The sequence below is a fragment of the Grus americana genome, chromosome 3 (genome assembly GCF_028858705.1).
Source record: "Grus americana isolate bGruAme1 chromosome 3, bGruAme1.mat, whole genome shotgun sequence".
Taxonomy (NCBI): domain Eukaryota; kingdom Metazoa; phylum Chordata; class Aves; order Gruiformes; family Gruidae; genus Grus; species Grus americana.
Window position 1 is genome coordinate 30,031,030 of NC_072854.1, and position 12,707 is coordinate 30,043,736.

The window sequence follows — 12,707 nt, forward strand, 5'->3', positions numbered from 1 at the left end:
CCATGTAGCAATTGTAGACTATGCTTAAAGAATACCTGCTTGGTCCTTCTCTCTTTTCGAGCAAAATAAATGACTACTTAGTTGTGTGCTTATGAAAAACTTTATTTCTTTCTTGAATACCACAGAACATTTCTCACCTGAATATCACCTGACTTCTTACCTGGCAAACAGCTACAGTAAAATTCACCAATCAAATCATGGCAATGGCCTCCATTTTTGCAGGGCTTGAAGGAACATTCATCAATATCCGTGGAACAGTTTTTGTCTGACAGAAAAGAAAATTAAACATTAAAACTATAAATCATGCTGATTTGGGAAAGCAGAAAATCTACTTCACGGTGCAAGTGATGACTGCATAATTTAACTTTTCCAGGTTGGAAACACTATTTTATTTCTGCTTGACAGCTTTAAAACTAGAGATATTCATAGATCATAGCTGATAGTTAACAAATTAAATATTTTAAAGGAATAAATATGAGCTACATTTGCAAATACATTCTTTGTGTATTCTAGCACTATGTCTCAACACCATAATTACTAGGATTATATGCCACAGTTTAAAAACTCTTTTAGAGATTTAATAACTTCAGTAACAATAATAAGAAAAATATTTCTCAAGGTTGCTTCCATGTTTAGATGAATGAAGCCATTTCTCAGATCCCAACAGAAAACCGCTAATTCACTCAACTGTTCATTCATTTTTCTGCTTTTAAAGAGATTTAAATGACCTGTAATTCTAATTACTTCAAATCTGAAACAACAAAAATATAGGAGAACATACAGAAGATAGGTAGAGGAGAGTATTTAGAAGACAATATAATAGGTGGTTTATGAAAACAATTAACTCATCAGGCATACTGAAGAAATATTGCACATTCACAGATAGCCTGCTGTATTTAATGATTCACTACAGATAACAAATCCAGTAAAACCAGTTGAATGAAAGCTTAGGGGTTTGGGGGTTTTGGTGGGGGGTTTTTTGGTTGATGGTGGGTTTTTTGGGGGGGTGGTGGGTTTTTTTTTCTCTCTCAATACTTTAAATAAATAAAAGAACTAGCAGAATCCTTAAGAACACAGGACTTGGAGTGATGGGATATTTAACTATCAAAACATCATTTTGGAAAGGAACCATCATTCCAAAATTCAAAGATTTTTGAATGTGCTTTTGGCATTTTTTTCATGCAATAGTGGAAAAGGCAACTGGGATTTGATTCTAAGTAAAAGGGAAAAGTAGTCTCTGAATATGAAGAACTTGGGTGAGAGCAATCAAGATCCATGGGAAGGGAGAGGAGAGGGAGGATGAACAATATAATAACAAAGTAATTCAGAAAAATTGCAAAGAATGCAGAAAATTTCTGATGTGAAACCTGATGAGAAGCTTAACTAAAGTGAAAAGGTAATTAAGAAAGTTGCTGCTTTCTTTAAGTATACCTGGACAAACTACCTTTTTTGTGGGAGAAAGACACTGGGTATTAGGAGACCAACTTGGCACTTCCTGGTTTCCAAAGGATGAAAATGTGCGATTAGCACAAAATAGGTCAGGTTACTACAGATAACCTAAGAAGTACAGCGTAAGTATTTGGGCATGAAATCAGACCAGCGTAGGCATGGAATAAGTTGTAGCTATCATGGGATGGTCAGGGTAAAAAGAAATCATGCTGTAAGTACTTCAGCATTAAAGATGAAGGAAGGGTATGGTTTGCCATTCAATGGAGAAGGATGGCTACGGTAATGGTACTCATGCCAAATTGTTCGATGCTTCTTTTGCTTCAGTTGTCAGTAAAAAGGTCAGCTGCAAGCAGATCGTTACCATAATTGATACCTATGATTAAAGGGCAAAACTTCAGTGTTGAATAGAGAAGGCAGGCTGGAGAATTGTCAGATGAGTCAGATGCTCAGATAGGCTGTTCTGATGAACTTCACCCATGGGTACTGGCTGATAAAAACTCAGTAGTTTTCTTTGTGAACTTGTGGAAGACAGGTAAAGTACCTGAAGACTCAATAAAGTCAGCCTTTAAAAAAGAGTAGAAGACAGAGCCATGAAATTATAGATCCATTTATGTAATTTCAGTTCCTGGAGGAAATATGGGAAAAAGCTACTAAACCGATTACTTGTAAGAACTTAGAAATATAAAATAATTCATAATAAAGGAGCCTTCTATAAGCAAACCAATTCCCTTCTACACTAGAGTTACAGGCCTTGTGGATTTAAAAAAAAAAAAAAAGCATATGTCATACTCTTTGATTTCAGTAATGTTTCTGCTGCTATCTCAGGTAAAATCCTAATAATTGGACTAGATAGTCACTAAAAAATTGTTGCAAAGCCTTATTGATACATTAGTTATCAGTGGGTTTACTACTGAAATGGATGAATTTTGAAAGAGGTCTACTGCCCATTTCCACTCAATTTTTTCAACAACAATCTGGATGGTGGACAACAGAGTAAGCCTACTGATGGCAACACAGAAAGGTACATTGGAGGACAGGATTGGAAGTCTTCATAAATTTTGACAAATTGGAGACAGAGTTTGAAATAACAAATGTTATCCAATCAGAACATGTGGAAAATATAATACAGCAAAACACAAGTAGGAAAAAAACCCAGAATTTTATTTCAAATCAGATAGTGTGCTGGGATATATAAAAATTAACATAGTTAGAAGCATAAAGTAATCCTTCCATTCTCATCTAACTGGAGTAAAGCTGTATTAAGGGTGCTTTGCACTGTGCAGTGAGCTGCATTCAAGAAAATGTGGACCAAACGAAGACAGTCCAGATGAACATGACAGGAATGACAAAGAACTCAAAAGCATGACTTCTTAGGATAAACAAAATGAATGGGGCTGTAAAGCCTAAATAAGGAAGATTTGAATAGAAATGTGATGACAATCATAAAATAAGAAAAGGCTTTTGCAAATGTCTTTAGTTCTCCATGTTCATAGCAGACAGGGTAAAAAGTAATGCATTTAAACTGCAGTGAAAGTCAGATTAGATGATAAGGGACTCCTTCAAATAGTATAATAACAGAATGGAAAGATTGCCTGAGGAAAATAAAGAATGGTGTTGGACTTTAAGCAAAGACAAACAGGTGAGAAATGACGTAGTGTAGTATATGTTTTCTGCTGGGATGAGGATGGAATAGATGATCTTTAGTGTTTTGTTCTAGTGTCATGATTATCTAATTTAAAGGGCATGCACACTGTTTATAACACTGAAGAAGGTGTGAAGGCTTTCATGTTCGTGTAGTGAGTTGGATTGTCTGGAAATTTGCTTTGCCTCATGGAAGAGTAAAGGTCTTAAGTTGCTTGGTGTGTGATAACAGGGCTCCCACTTTGCAGCCTAGCGCTTCTATCCAAATCTGTGTCTCTGCTCTGTCTCTACATCAAAACACATTTCTGTATTAGTCAGATAAGACAGAGGTGAGTGCAGGCATGCAGTAGGCAAGAGAAGCAGAGGATAAAAATAATAACACTAACAGGCAGAGACAAAGACATTCTTCATGCACACCATAAATGTACATGGTTGAAATTACAGAGGGATAGATGGAAAGTCCTGTTCTTACAAAGAGAGCAGTACAGCTTTTGGCACATTCAACCTATATTCACCCCTCAAGTATTTCTCATGAGAAAATCATAATGAGACAAATGAGCCATTTCATACTTCCCTGAGCCTCTTTTTCTGTAGGTGAATGTGAAAAGCCCTTACTCTATTATTTCAACACTGACTTTTAAACAGACTCTGCATTTCCACTCTCACTTCCTTTCCTGTATCTCCCTTCTACAGGAGGGCAAGCATATGCACTAACTGAAATCTTGTGATAACTTTTGTTTAGTTAAACAGTACATTTTTCAATGTACCACAGGTCATTTCTGGTCACTTGCAGCTGCCAGATACAAGCAAAGAAAAAGATATGTAGGTTATAGCTACTGAACTGTAGCTGAAATGTGTGTGAGGAAACAACAAAAGTGATCTGAAAAGGATTGCTGAAGACCGCAGCACGAGTCCTGTTGCAGTGCTGTGAGAAAAATATAATAAAATAAGAAATTCTCAGATGTATTTAAAAAAAAAAGAAGGAATATTGACGTGTAAAATACCTCTGCATAAAACATTGACTACAATGTTCCATATTTAAAAATAAGTGGGAAGGATGCAGAAAAAGCTACACAATTTATTCAACAACTGAAGAAAGCATGCTGTCGGCAAAGGCTTAAAGAGCTCCATCTGTTACATTTAGAACAAACAAAAACAAGAAGTGACTTGATTACAGTGTGTAAGTGTCTTTACAAAGAGAAAATCCTTGGGTAGCAAGAGGCTTTTTCGTTTTGTGTAGAAAAGGTAATGAGAAGCAATAGCTTGAAGTTGAAGACAAAAATTTAAATAAAAAATTTAATATAAACTTCTAAATGTGATGGTGATTACAACTCAAAAAAAAAAAAGCAGTGAAATTCTGGCTTCTCTTCATGCATTCAAATCAGGATTGAACACTTTTGAATTCATTGTATGCTTTAATCAAAACTAAGTAATTAGGTTCAGTACAAGGTGCTTAATGGGCAACATTAACTGCCTTCTGGTATACAGACCTAATGTAGAGCATACAACCAGCAATCTACGGGTTGTTAGAAGACTTCTAGAATAAATTCACTCATCCTGTAGCCTTTTATGGGTCTTTCTGGGGAAAACGTCAAGACAAGTCTGAGAGCCAGATATATTTCTGTGACAGCAATAGCTCACCTCGAGGCAGCTGGGCTCTGTAGCATCATTGTCATCATGTGCAATGTGTATGTCCTGTCCTTGGAGGTTCTGGAGGTTCCTAGGAAAACTGGCTGTGAGGTGCTGCTCTGCTGCTACCAGAGCAAATAATCTATGCAATTCTGTTTCTTACCTGACTGCAAAAGTGCCAAGGAAAAAAAAATCTTCATATAAAAATTGTATAAAGAGCTTTAAACACGTCACTCCGTGTTTAACACTTTCCCCCTCCTGCCTCAAGACTCCTCATATCTGGGCAAGCAGTAGTCTCTGGTCAACCTACTGTTTAAGTGAAGTGAGTCAAGCTGTGGGGTAATGTCCCCATTAACGCTACTGCAGCCCTGTATGCCAGTACATACGGCATTGCCATTGCTAGCATCAGGCCACGGGTTTGGTGTCGACCTAACACCAGACGCCTTAGGACTTGTCTAGTGGTCAGATGGATCTTGCCACATTTGTTCTGATTTTCCTTAATTTTGTACAATTGCATCATGCTATGTGTATTGTTAATAAGATGTAGACAGGAATAACAAGTAGTTACGCTGTATAGAATGAACTAATTATGACCCTAGCGTAAGGCTGCAGTGTGAAGGAGTTCAGCGGAGAGAGGAGAGGCCTTGAAGGTGTGCTTGTAGGATGGTACCGGAGACTCCGAGGCTATTAACAGCTAACCTGTGGCCAGTTACTGGTAGTGAAGCAAACATAGGAGCTGCGCAAAAACAGTTTTAGGGATAACAAAATGGACAAAGAACAAATGCCTAACATATGTACAATGCCTCAAATATAGCAAAATCAGTAGTTACAGGGAGTTGCAGAACTGAGAAAGAGAAAGGTGTAAAAAAAGAAAAGAAAAAAAAATCAAAACAAAGAAAAAGGCCAAAGAGTGAAGAAGGAAAAAAGTCAACAAGCTACTGAAGATGGCACCAGATATGGCTGCTACTTAGCATGGTCATACTAAAACTGATAGTGTCATACCTTCCATCATATGGCTCTGTCAAAGAAGAGCGTGCCCAAAGGTAAATTGTTTCACTTGTTAAAAACACAGCCCAGTATATACTGGGAGATACAATTCAGTATCAAAACCTCTGGTACAATGCTAGTGAATATTGCAAAGGCAGCGTTGAGCAACAGACTTTTTCCAGCATCAATGATTTGGTGGATTTTTTTCAGAAGAGGAACTGCCTGCTATAAAAACACTAGCAAAAAAACATTCTTATGTAAGATCCCACTTCCGTTTCTCAAATTCATTAACACAATATCTGGGAGGGATGGAAAATCTGACCTGGGGAGGTTAGATGGAGGCAGATTATCTCATGTCAGCGTTCATTCACTGATTGCTCATGTAGTAACAGAAAATTTAGTCCTAGCAGATTAATTGAGGCAGTTATAATAAAAATCTTGATGCACTAGGAAATTCTGTCTTGATATCCATATTATTTTTACAGATGCACTCAGATGTAAAAAGTAAAAAACTGTGCTGGCATATTACTGTTCATAGTATGATGTCATCCATGACCTTAACTGTTTAGAATATAAATAGAAAACACATACAAAGAAAAGGAGAAAAGAGAAATAGTTTATAGAAAAAGTGTGGATTTAAGGAAAAAATTGGTTTATTTCTCACAGTGACTCAGGAAGGCTAAGAATTTCAACCATGTTTTCCAGAGTCTTCTGCATGTATGTTAATTACTCTATGAGCTTTTCTAGACATGATTGCTTTTCATTTTTTATTTGATAAGGTCCTCCCAGCAACTGACAACATTTTTTTAATTGAAAAACAAGCCTATTCATATTAAATAATTATGTTCCAATTTATCTAAAATTAATTAAATGCACATAAAGATATGAATGTATGTTCTACATACATTATATTATGCATGACGATTGGCATCACTATTGAAAAACACCCCAATATATCTAAAATAAAAGGGATAAACTAAAATACAAAAATAATCGCATAACACCTCCAGTAGAGCAAGGATAAAGGAAATCCCTTATAAACTAATTAAATTTTTGAGTTAAGAATTAACTTATCTTTTTTCAGATGGTTCCAACTGTTACTATTCACCTTCTAATTTAAACAAATTATGCTTAGTATTTGCAGATGGAAAACTGCTGGAGAAATGTGCCATTTGATTTCTCACCAAAAAGAAGAGACTTTGCTTATTTTTTAGATGACTGGAAAAAACATTGCCTCTGAACTGTAATTGATTTGTTTTTCTTTCGTGCAATTCAATAGTTTTTATGTATTAGTTTATCTAAATTTTTATGTAATGTAATTTGCAGCATGATGAAACTTAAACAGACTTTTCTGCACTCTACTGACCCCTTTTTTTTCCTACTCAGCGTTCTAACCTGAATTCCTTCCAGGGGAAGCAGGTACACTTACACATTAGACGTGACGATAAACCTCTAGTAACCACAGAAATACGTATTGAATACATTTCCGTATATGCATAAATAGTGTTTATTTTCCAGCATGTTAAGTTTGCACGCCCAACTGTGGGAAGCCCGCCCTCGGCAGCCCGCCTTCTGGAGTGTTTCTGAAAACCAGCAGCCCATGGCACTGTCCCAGCTGAGCAGGGGGGAAAGGCAGCCAGCCTCCTGCTCTCGTGCCACCATGGGCCCGCTGTGAATGAGAGCTCTGCTGGCCAGGAGCCGGGGAAACCATCCTGCACTCTTCAGTCTTCAGCTTCCAGGTTTTGGGTTGGGTTGAAAAACCTTTGTGTTTTGACTAGAGATCAGACACAGGCATGGCGTTTATATGAACTCTGTCATTAGGGGACAACAGAGTAAAGAATACTGGGCTTTTGGGCTGCTTCTGTAAGGGCCATTGATGTGGAACAATAATCTGGTGCTTGAGATGCAAGGGAGACCGAGTATCTGTGAGTGCCTCTGAAGATGGGTAACCACCAATCTTTCCTTTGAATTGTTGAGGACAGGACTGGAGATGCTTAGTGTGGAATGGAGGATGGAGCGACTCAATGATTTTAAACTGTGCAGTGGTCCTGATACTAACTAAAACCATCTGGGACAGCCAAAAGCTGCCTAAAAGAGAAATGCTTTTTCAGGCTTACTGAAAACAAAGCTTAGAAAACCATAGAAAAAGAACGCACAGGAAAAGATTTTTGTAAGCGCAAAAAAAGGTATCACCTTTTGCCTCGTGATGGAGTTGAGCTAGAAGACATTGCACATCCTTTTATAATTTTGGTTTTCAAATGTTCAGTGTTGCAAGGACCGTTTGTTTAGCCACAATAGCTGCTACAGGATTCTTAAAGCTCATAGTATGAAATACGCCAGAGGAAATTACACAGATTTGATCTTCAGAAAGCATATTAAAAGGCTTGCAAATTTATTTAGTCTGCTGTGTAAAGCCTAAAGACTTAAATAAGTCAACATATGACTGATGGTAGATTTTAAATGTTGATTCATACTGCCTCATGGTAATGAGAAACATGAACGAGACACGGGCAAAACCTAAAACAAGGATCATGTTAAACATAGAGAATTCATATGGACCATGATATAAGTAAGGAAGTCAGTTTAAGAATCCCATGCATATAAATTACAAGAAAATTAGTGCTAAGTGCTAAAGTAAAAATCACTTTGAAATCATGTTTTTTCTACCCATTGTTCACTGATGTCACTTTACTAGCATAGGGATCACTTCTACACTCAGGCACGTGTGCAGAGTTTTGAAATCCATTTAATTAATAACCTCTTCTAACATTTAAAATAGGCAAAGGGTTTACAATGGACAAAATACAATTCCATCACTGATTCGAGACTAAAAAACCCCATACCTTCTTATCCCAGAACACTGGCTTACAAAATAGGCAAAGGGTTTACAATGGACAAAATACAATTCCATCACTGATTCGAGACTAAAAAACCCCATACCTTCTTATCCCAGAACACTGGCTTACAAAATTCTTGGGTTCCAGTGACTTACACTACCAGAGAAAATCCACCCAAATAATGAAAATGGTCAGTAACCAACACCTCATAAAATTGCCTCCTCCTTCTGTACCACTGGTGAATTCCATAGCAGCCCACCTGATTGATGCTTTGATTCAAGGTATCTTTCTACTTAAGGTACTATATGTGTCCTACAATTCAATATTAAAATTGCCTACTTCACCTACCTTCAGGTTCTGATAATGTCCAGAATTAAGTAGCCTGGATGTGCTGAGCAAGCTGTTTTCTAATTTTTGACGCTCGCCAGTTTAAGACACTTGGATTGCCTTTACCTATCTCAACTGCCAGATGTTCTTGAAACCCCTCTAACTGACAAAATCAAACAAAACATTGTAAGGGAAGGAGGTGGCAGTGCCGCCATCTGTCCATTTGTCCAGTAGCTCTCTACTATGGGATAATTACAGTGATCCTGTGTATGCTGACTCCCACAAGAGGGCATTTGAGAGCAAGCTTTGATTTAATACAGAGAAAGTGTTTTCCTTGTCTTTCACAGGAGCTGCTTCTCTCTGTCTGCCTGTCTTTCTCAGAGTAAAGGAAACTCCATGCAGCAGGTTGTAAAGCTGCCAGCACTCAGGTGCTCACCCTTTTAACAATAAAAAAATGCACTTGGGAGCAAAAGCCTCAAGAAGACTCCCTGCTCCTCTCAAGACTCTCTCAGGTGTTTTGGGTGTTCCTGTCCTCCTGGCTTTTTGCAGCAGGAGCGAGCTGTTCCTTCCATCCAGACCTGCTTTCTGCCGCACCTGCTGCCTCTTCCCGGCTCACCTCCCAGGGAAGGAACAAGCTCCACTGCCTGTGGACCACCACAGCCAAGGCCATTCAAACAGGCAGCTGTTTTGCTCCTGTCCAACGCTGCCCTTCCAGCAGAGCGTTCATGCACAAGGCACGCGGCACCAAAGTGGAGTGATGCTGCCAGGCACGGAGCTGGTAAACAGCAAGACAAGCAAACAACTAGGCCTAAGGCAGTTTTTTGTACCTGACCAGCTGAGATGCTAAAGCTAAACTTTATTTGGAAATGCCTTTTAACATGCCAGGAAAACAAAAATGCGTTTGAAAAAAAATTGAAAAGAAAAAATCGGCCCTATACTTTCACTGGACTTTTTCAAATTTCACTTCCTTGATCAAGTGTCATCGGAAAAATACAAGATGTGATCAACAGGGAGGTAGCAGATCTGTTGATGAACTTTCTAACTCATGGCTCTGTGTAGTCAGAGCTAACTGTTGTAGCCCAGTAAATATGATTTCTGCCCTCAGCAGGGAGATGGCCCAGCTGTGCGCTGCCCCAACAGTGCAGGGGCTCAGCCCTGGCCTGAGCTGGGTGTCGCTGGTTTAACCCCTGCGCTGGGGCCAGTGACTGCTGCCTGCCCTGCTCCAGCTCCAGCTCCAGCTCCAGCTCGGCGGTGGCCCCGCTGGGGAGGAGGTGACACCCTTCCCTCCTCTCTCCCCCGGTCACTGACTGACAAACCATAGCCCTTTGTGGCTGGGGGCCGCTGCCAGGCTGCATCTAGAAGTGCAGGAAAAGGATACAGGCTGGGTGAGAAAATGTATGAAAATAACCCCAACTGGACCCTGGATCAAGGAGGAAGAAACCCCCACCGGGAACATCATCTTTCTCTTGGGGAAGAGCTCATTATGCTAATGACTAAGGCCTAAACTCCCCCACTGCTTCTGGAGAAGACTCAAACTGTCACCTCTAGGGCCCAGAGGGACACTGGGAAGTTGAACATGAAACCAAAGAAAGTGGGTAGATATTAATAAGTTTTCTGGTATAACAATTTTGACAGTGCTGTTAATGGTGCTTTTCTACATTCATTATATAATATGGATTTCTACATCACTTAAATATTAACTGGATAAACAAAAACTTCCTATATACACACTATGTTTCCTTTTGCCCTTAAAAAGATTTTGAGTGTATCGCTGTTATTATGGCAGTCTCTTCTTGGGCTGTTTACATCAGTTCTAGAACTCAGAAGAACATGGAACATTCTTTTACCGCTGTTTGCTTTTCTTAGATGATAGAAGCTCGAATATTCAGTATTTTGCAACAAAGACTTTTCTCAGGAGGTTGAAGCAGTTGTTGGAAGGCCTGAAGACAGCAGATATAATGGCATCCACAATGGCTGACTCTGCATTTATTATACAAATAGCATGAGCACAGATGAAAATATTCAGTGTAATCAGGAGGATCCTTATCCCCACTTCCAATTCCAGTCAGCAGACTGGCTGATTTGTTTTCTTGTGGGAGCTGTCCTGTCTCACAAAAAAAGCTAATAAGAAGTGAGATCAATAGCACATTCACGATGAAAAGTCTCTCACACAGGAAATGCAGGAGAAAATAGAGCCTTTTCACAACGGCCTATTATGCAGTCATGTGAACTTCTATGACTTCACCATAGGCCTGGAGGTATCCTTTAAAATCTGCCCATAACTCACTGGTAACTGTTTTACAGCTGACACATCTTGACTCCTGTTTGTCTTGAAATGAACAGATACGTTTTTGTCAAACTGTTTGCATCAGCATGAATCTGGGATAAAGTGTTCATCCTAAGGAGAACATACTCTGTTCCAGGCTGCCTTTGTGACACCCGCACATTAGTTTATAGTTCTGGTTCTGTAACGTGGATTCCATTATATCCCAAAGTAATGTAGCTGTATTTTCAAAGGAACACCTTTTCCTGCATTACCTAGTTCAAACTGACTGTTTGCAGCCTACTATGGAAAAGTTAGGTGTTTTCCATTTTGATCCTTGTAGTATAGCAGTAAGTTTTTAAAGCTCCTTCTTTTAAAATTATTGCATTAAAAATGCTTCTATTTATATGAACAAATACTTTGTAATCACCGCCATTATTTTCATGATTGACACAAAATAGGCATATACTATGCAAATTAATGACAGCAAAGCCAGTTATCAAAGAAAGAAGGAGAATATGATCTTGTAGGAAATAGAGCACGTCTTAGTTTTGTAATGCTAAATAATATTAGAATATGTTGGCATGGATCAAGCAAAATCAGAGACGTCTGTGGGAACTGCAGCTATTATCACTTTCACAGATTCTAAATCTCCATGTATCATCTTAAGTTCCTTATGTCCCATCTGCCTGTTTTTAACCATTGATGAAATGTGTGTGAAGTGCTCCTAAACTGGATGTCACTGGTGTTACTATCAACTTGAAATGCTCTATTTACTTCTAAGTTAATTTTGCCTCCTCATCCTTCACTGCTCTACTTGCTTCTTTAATCTTCCATTTCTCCATAATAGATCTCTCTTGGTTTTTCCTTTCCTCTTCATTGGTCACCACAGATTTTGAGCTTTCTGTTTGGCTTTTTATTACAACACCCACTTGTTTTATGATTGTTGTGTATGATTTCTGAGACTGCCACTGCTTGTCTTCCTGTTACTGGTTATGACTAATGCTGCTCCATTTGCCTCTCTGAAATCGGCAGCTGAAAGTCAATGTGTTCCAGTCCCTGATATCACAGCATATTAGTTGTTAAGATGGCATATTTTTTCAGACAGTTTTATTGATTTCCCCATGATCCTGTTAGCTGCTTCTGGCAGAAAGCAGGGCCATGAAGACTGCTCCTGATGCAAGAGCTATTTTCTTAAACCTGTTAAACACACAAATAATCGTGCAATTCACAAGCTATTTATCATAGGCATCTGATGGTATCTTTCCTGAAGAGAACAAAGTGTCGTCTTGCTAAAATTGTATTGTTTCTATTTCAATCAAGTATGGTTGTGATATGGTCTTCTGAAGACAAACAGCACCTGCTATAGCTATCAGTGCTCACCTATTTTTCATAGACTAGGTGTTTTTTTAATAGGCAAAATACAGTTTTGCTTTCCATCAATTAATCAAACAGCTTAAACACTGCTTTCAATTTTTATCCTGTTAGTAGGGAAATTAAAGCAAATTATCAATAGCACAGAACACTGAGTTGAATTTTTCTATTAATGCTAAAACACTGAACAAAATGCAATT

General features: G+C 38.5%; 1 protein-coding gene across 1 annotated transcript in view; it reads right to left on the reverse strand.

Annotated features, from left to right (window-relative positions):
* Window positions 1-12,707, reverse strand: part of EYS (eyes shut homolog) — a 916,770-nt gene that overhangs the window by 640,362 nt on the left and 263,701 nt on the right. The window contains exon 14 of the mRNA XM_054819879.1: window positions 161-265. Coding sequence (XP_054675854.1) covers window positions 161-265 — 105 coding nt within the window. The remainder of the gene's footprint in view (window positions 1-160; window positions 266-12,707) is intronic.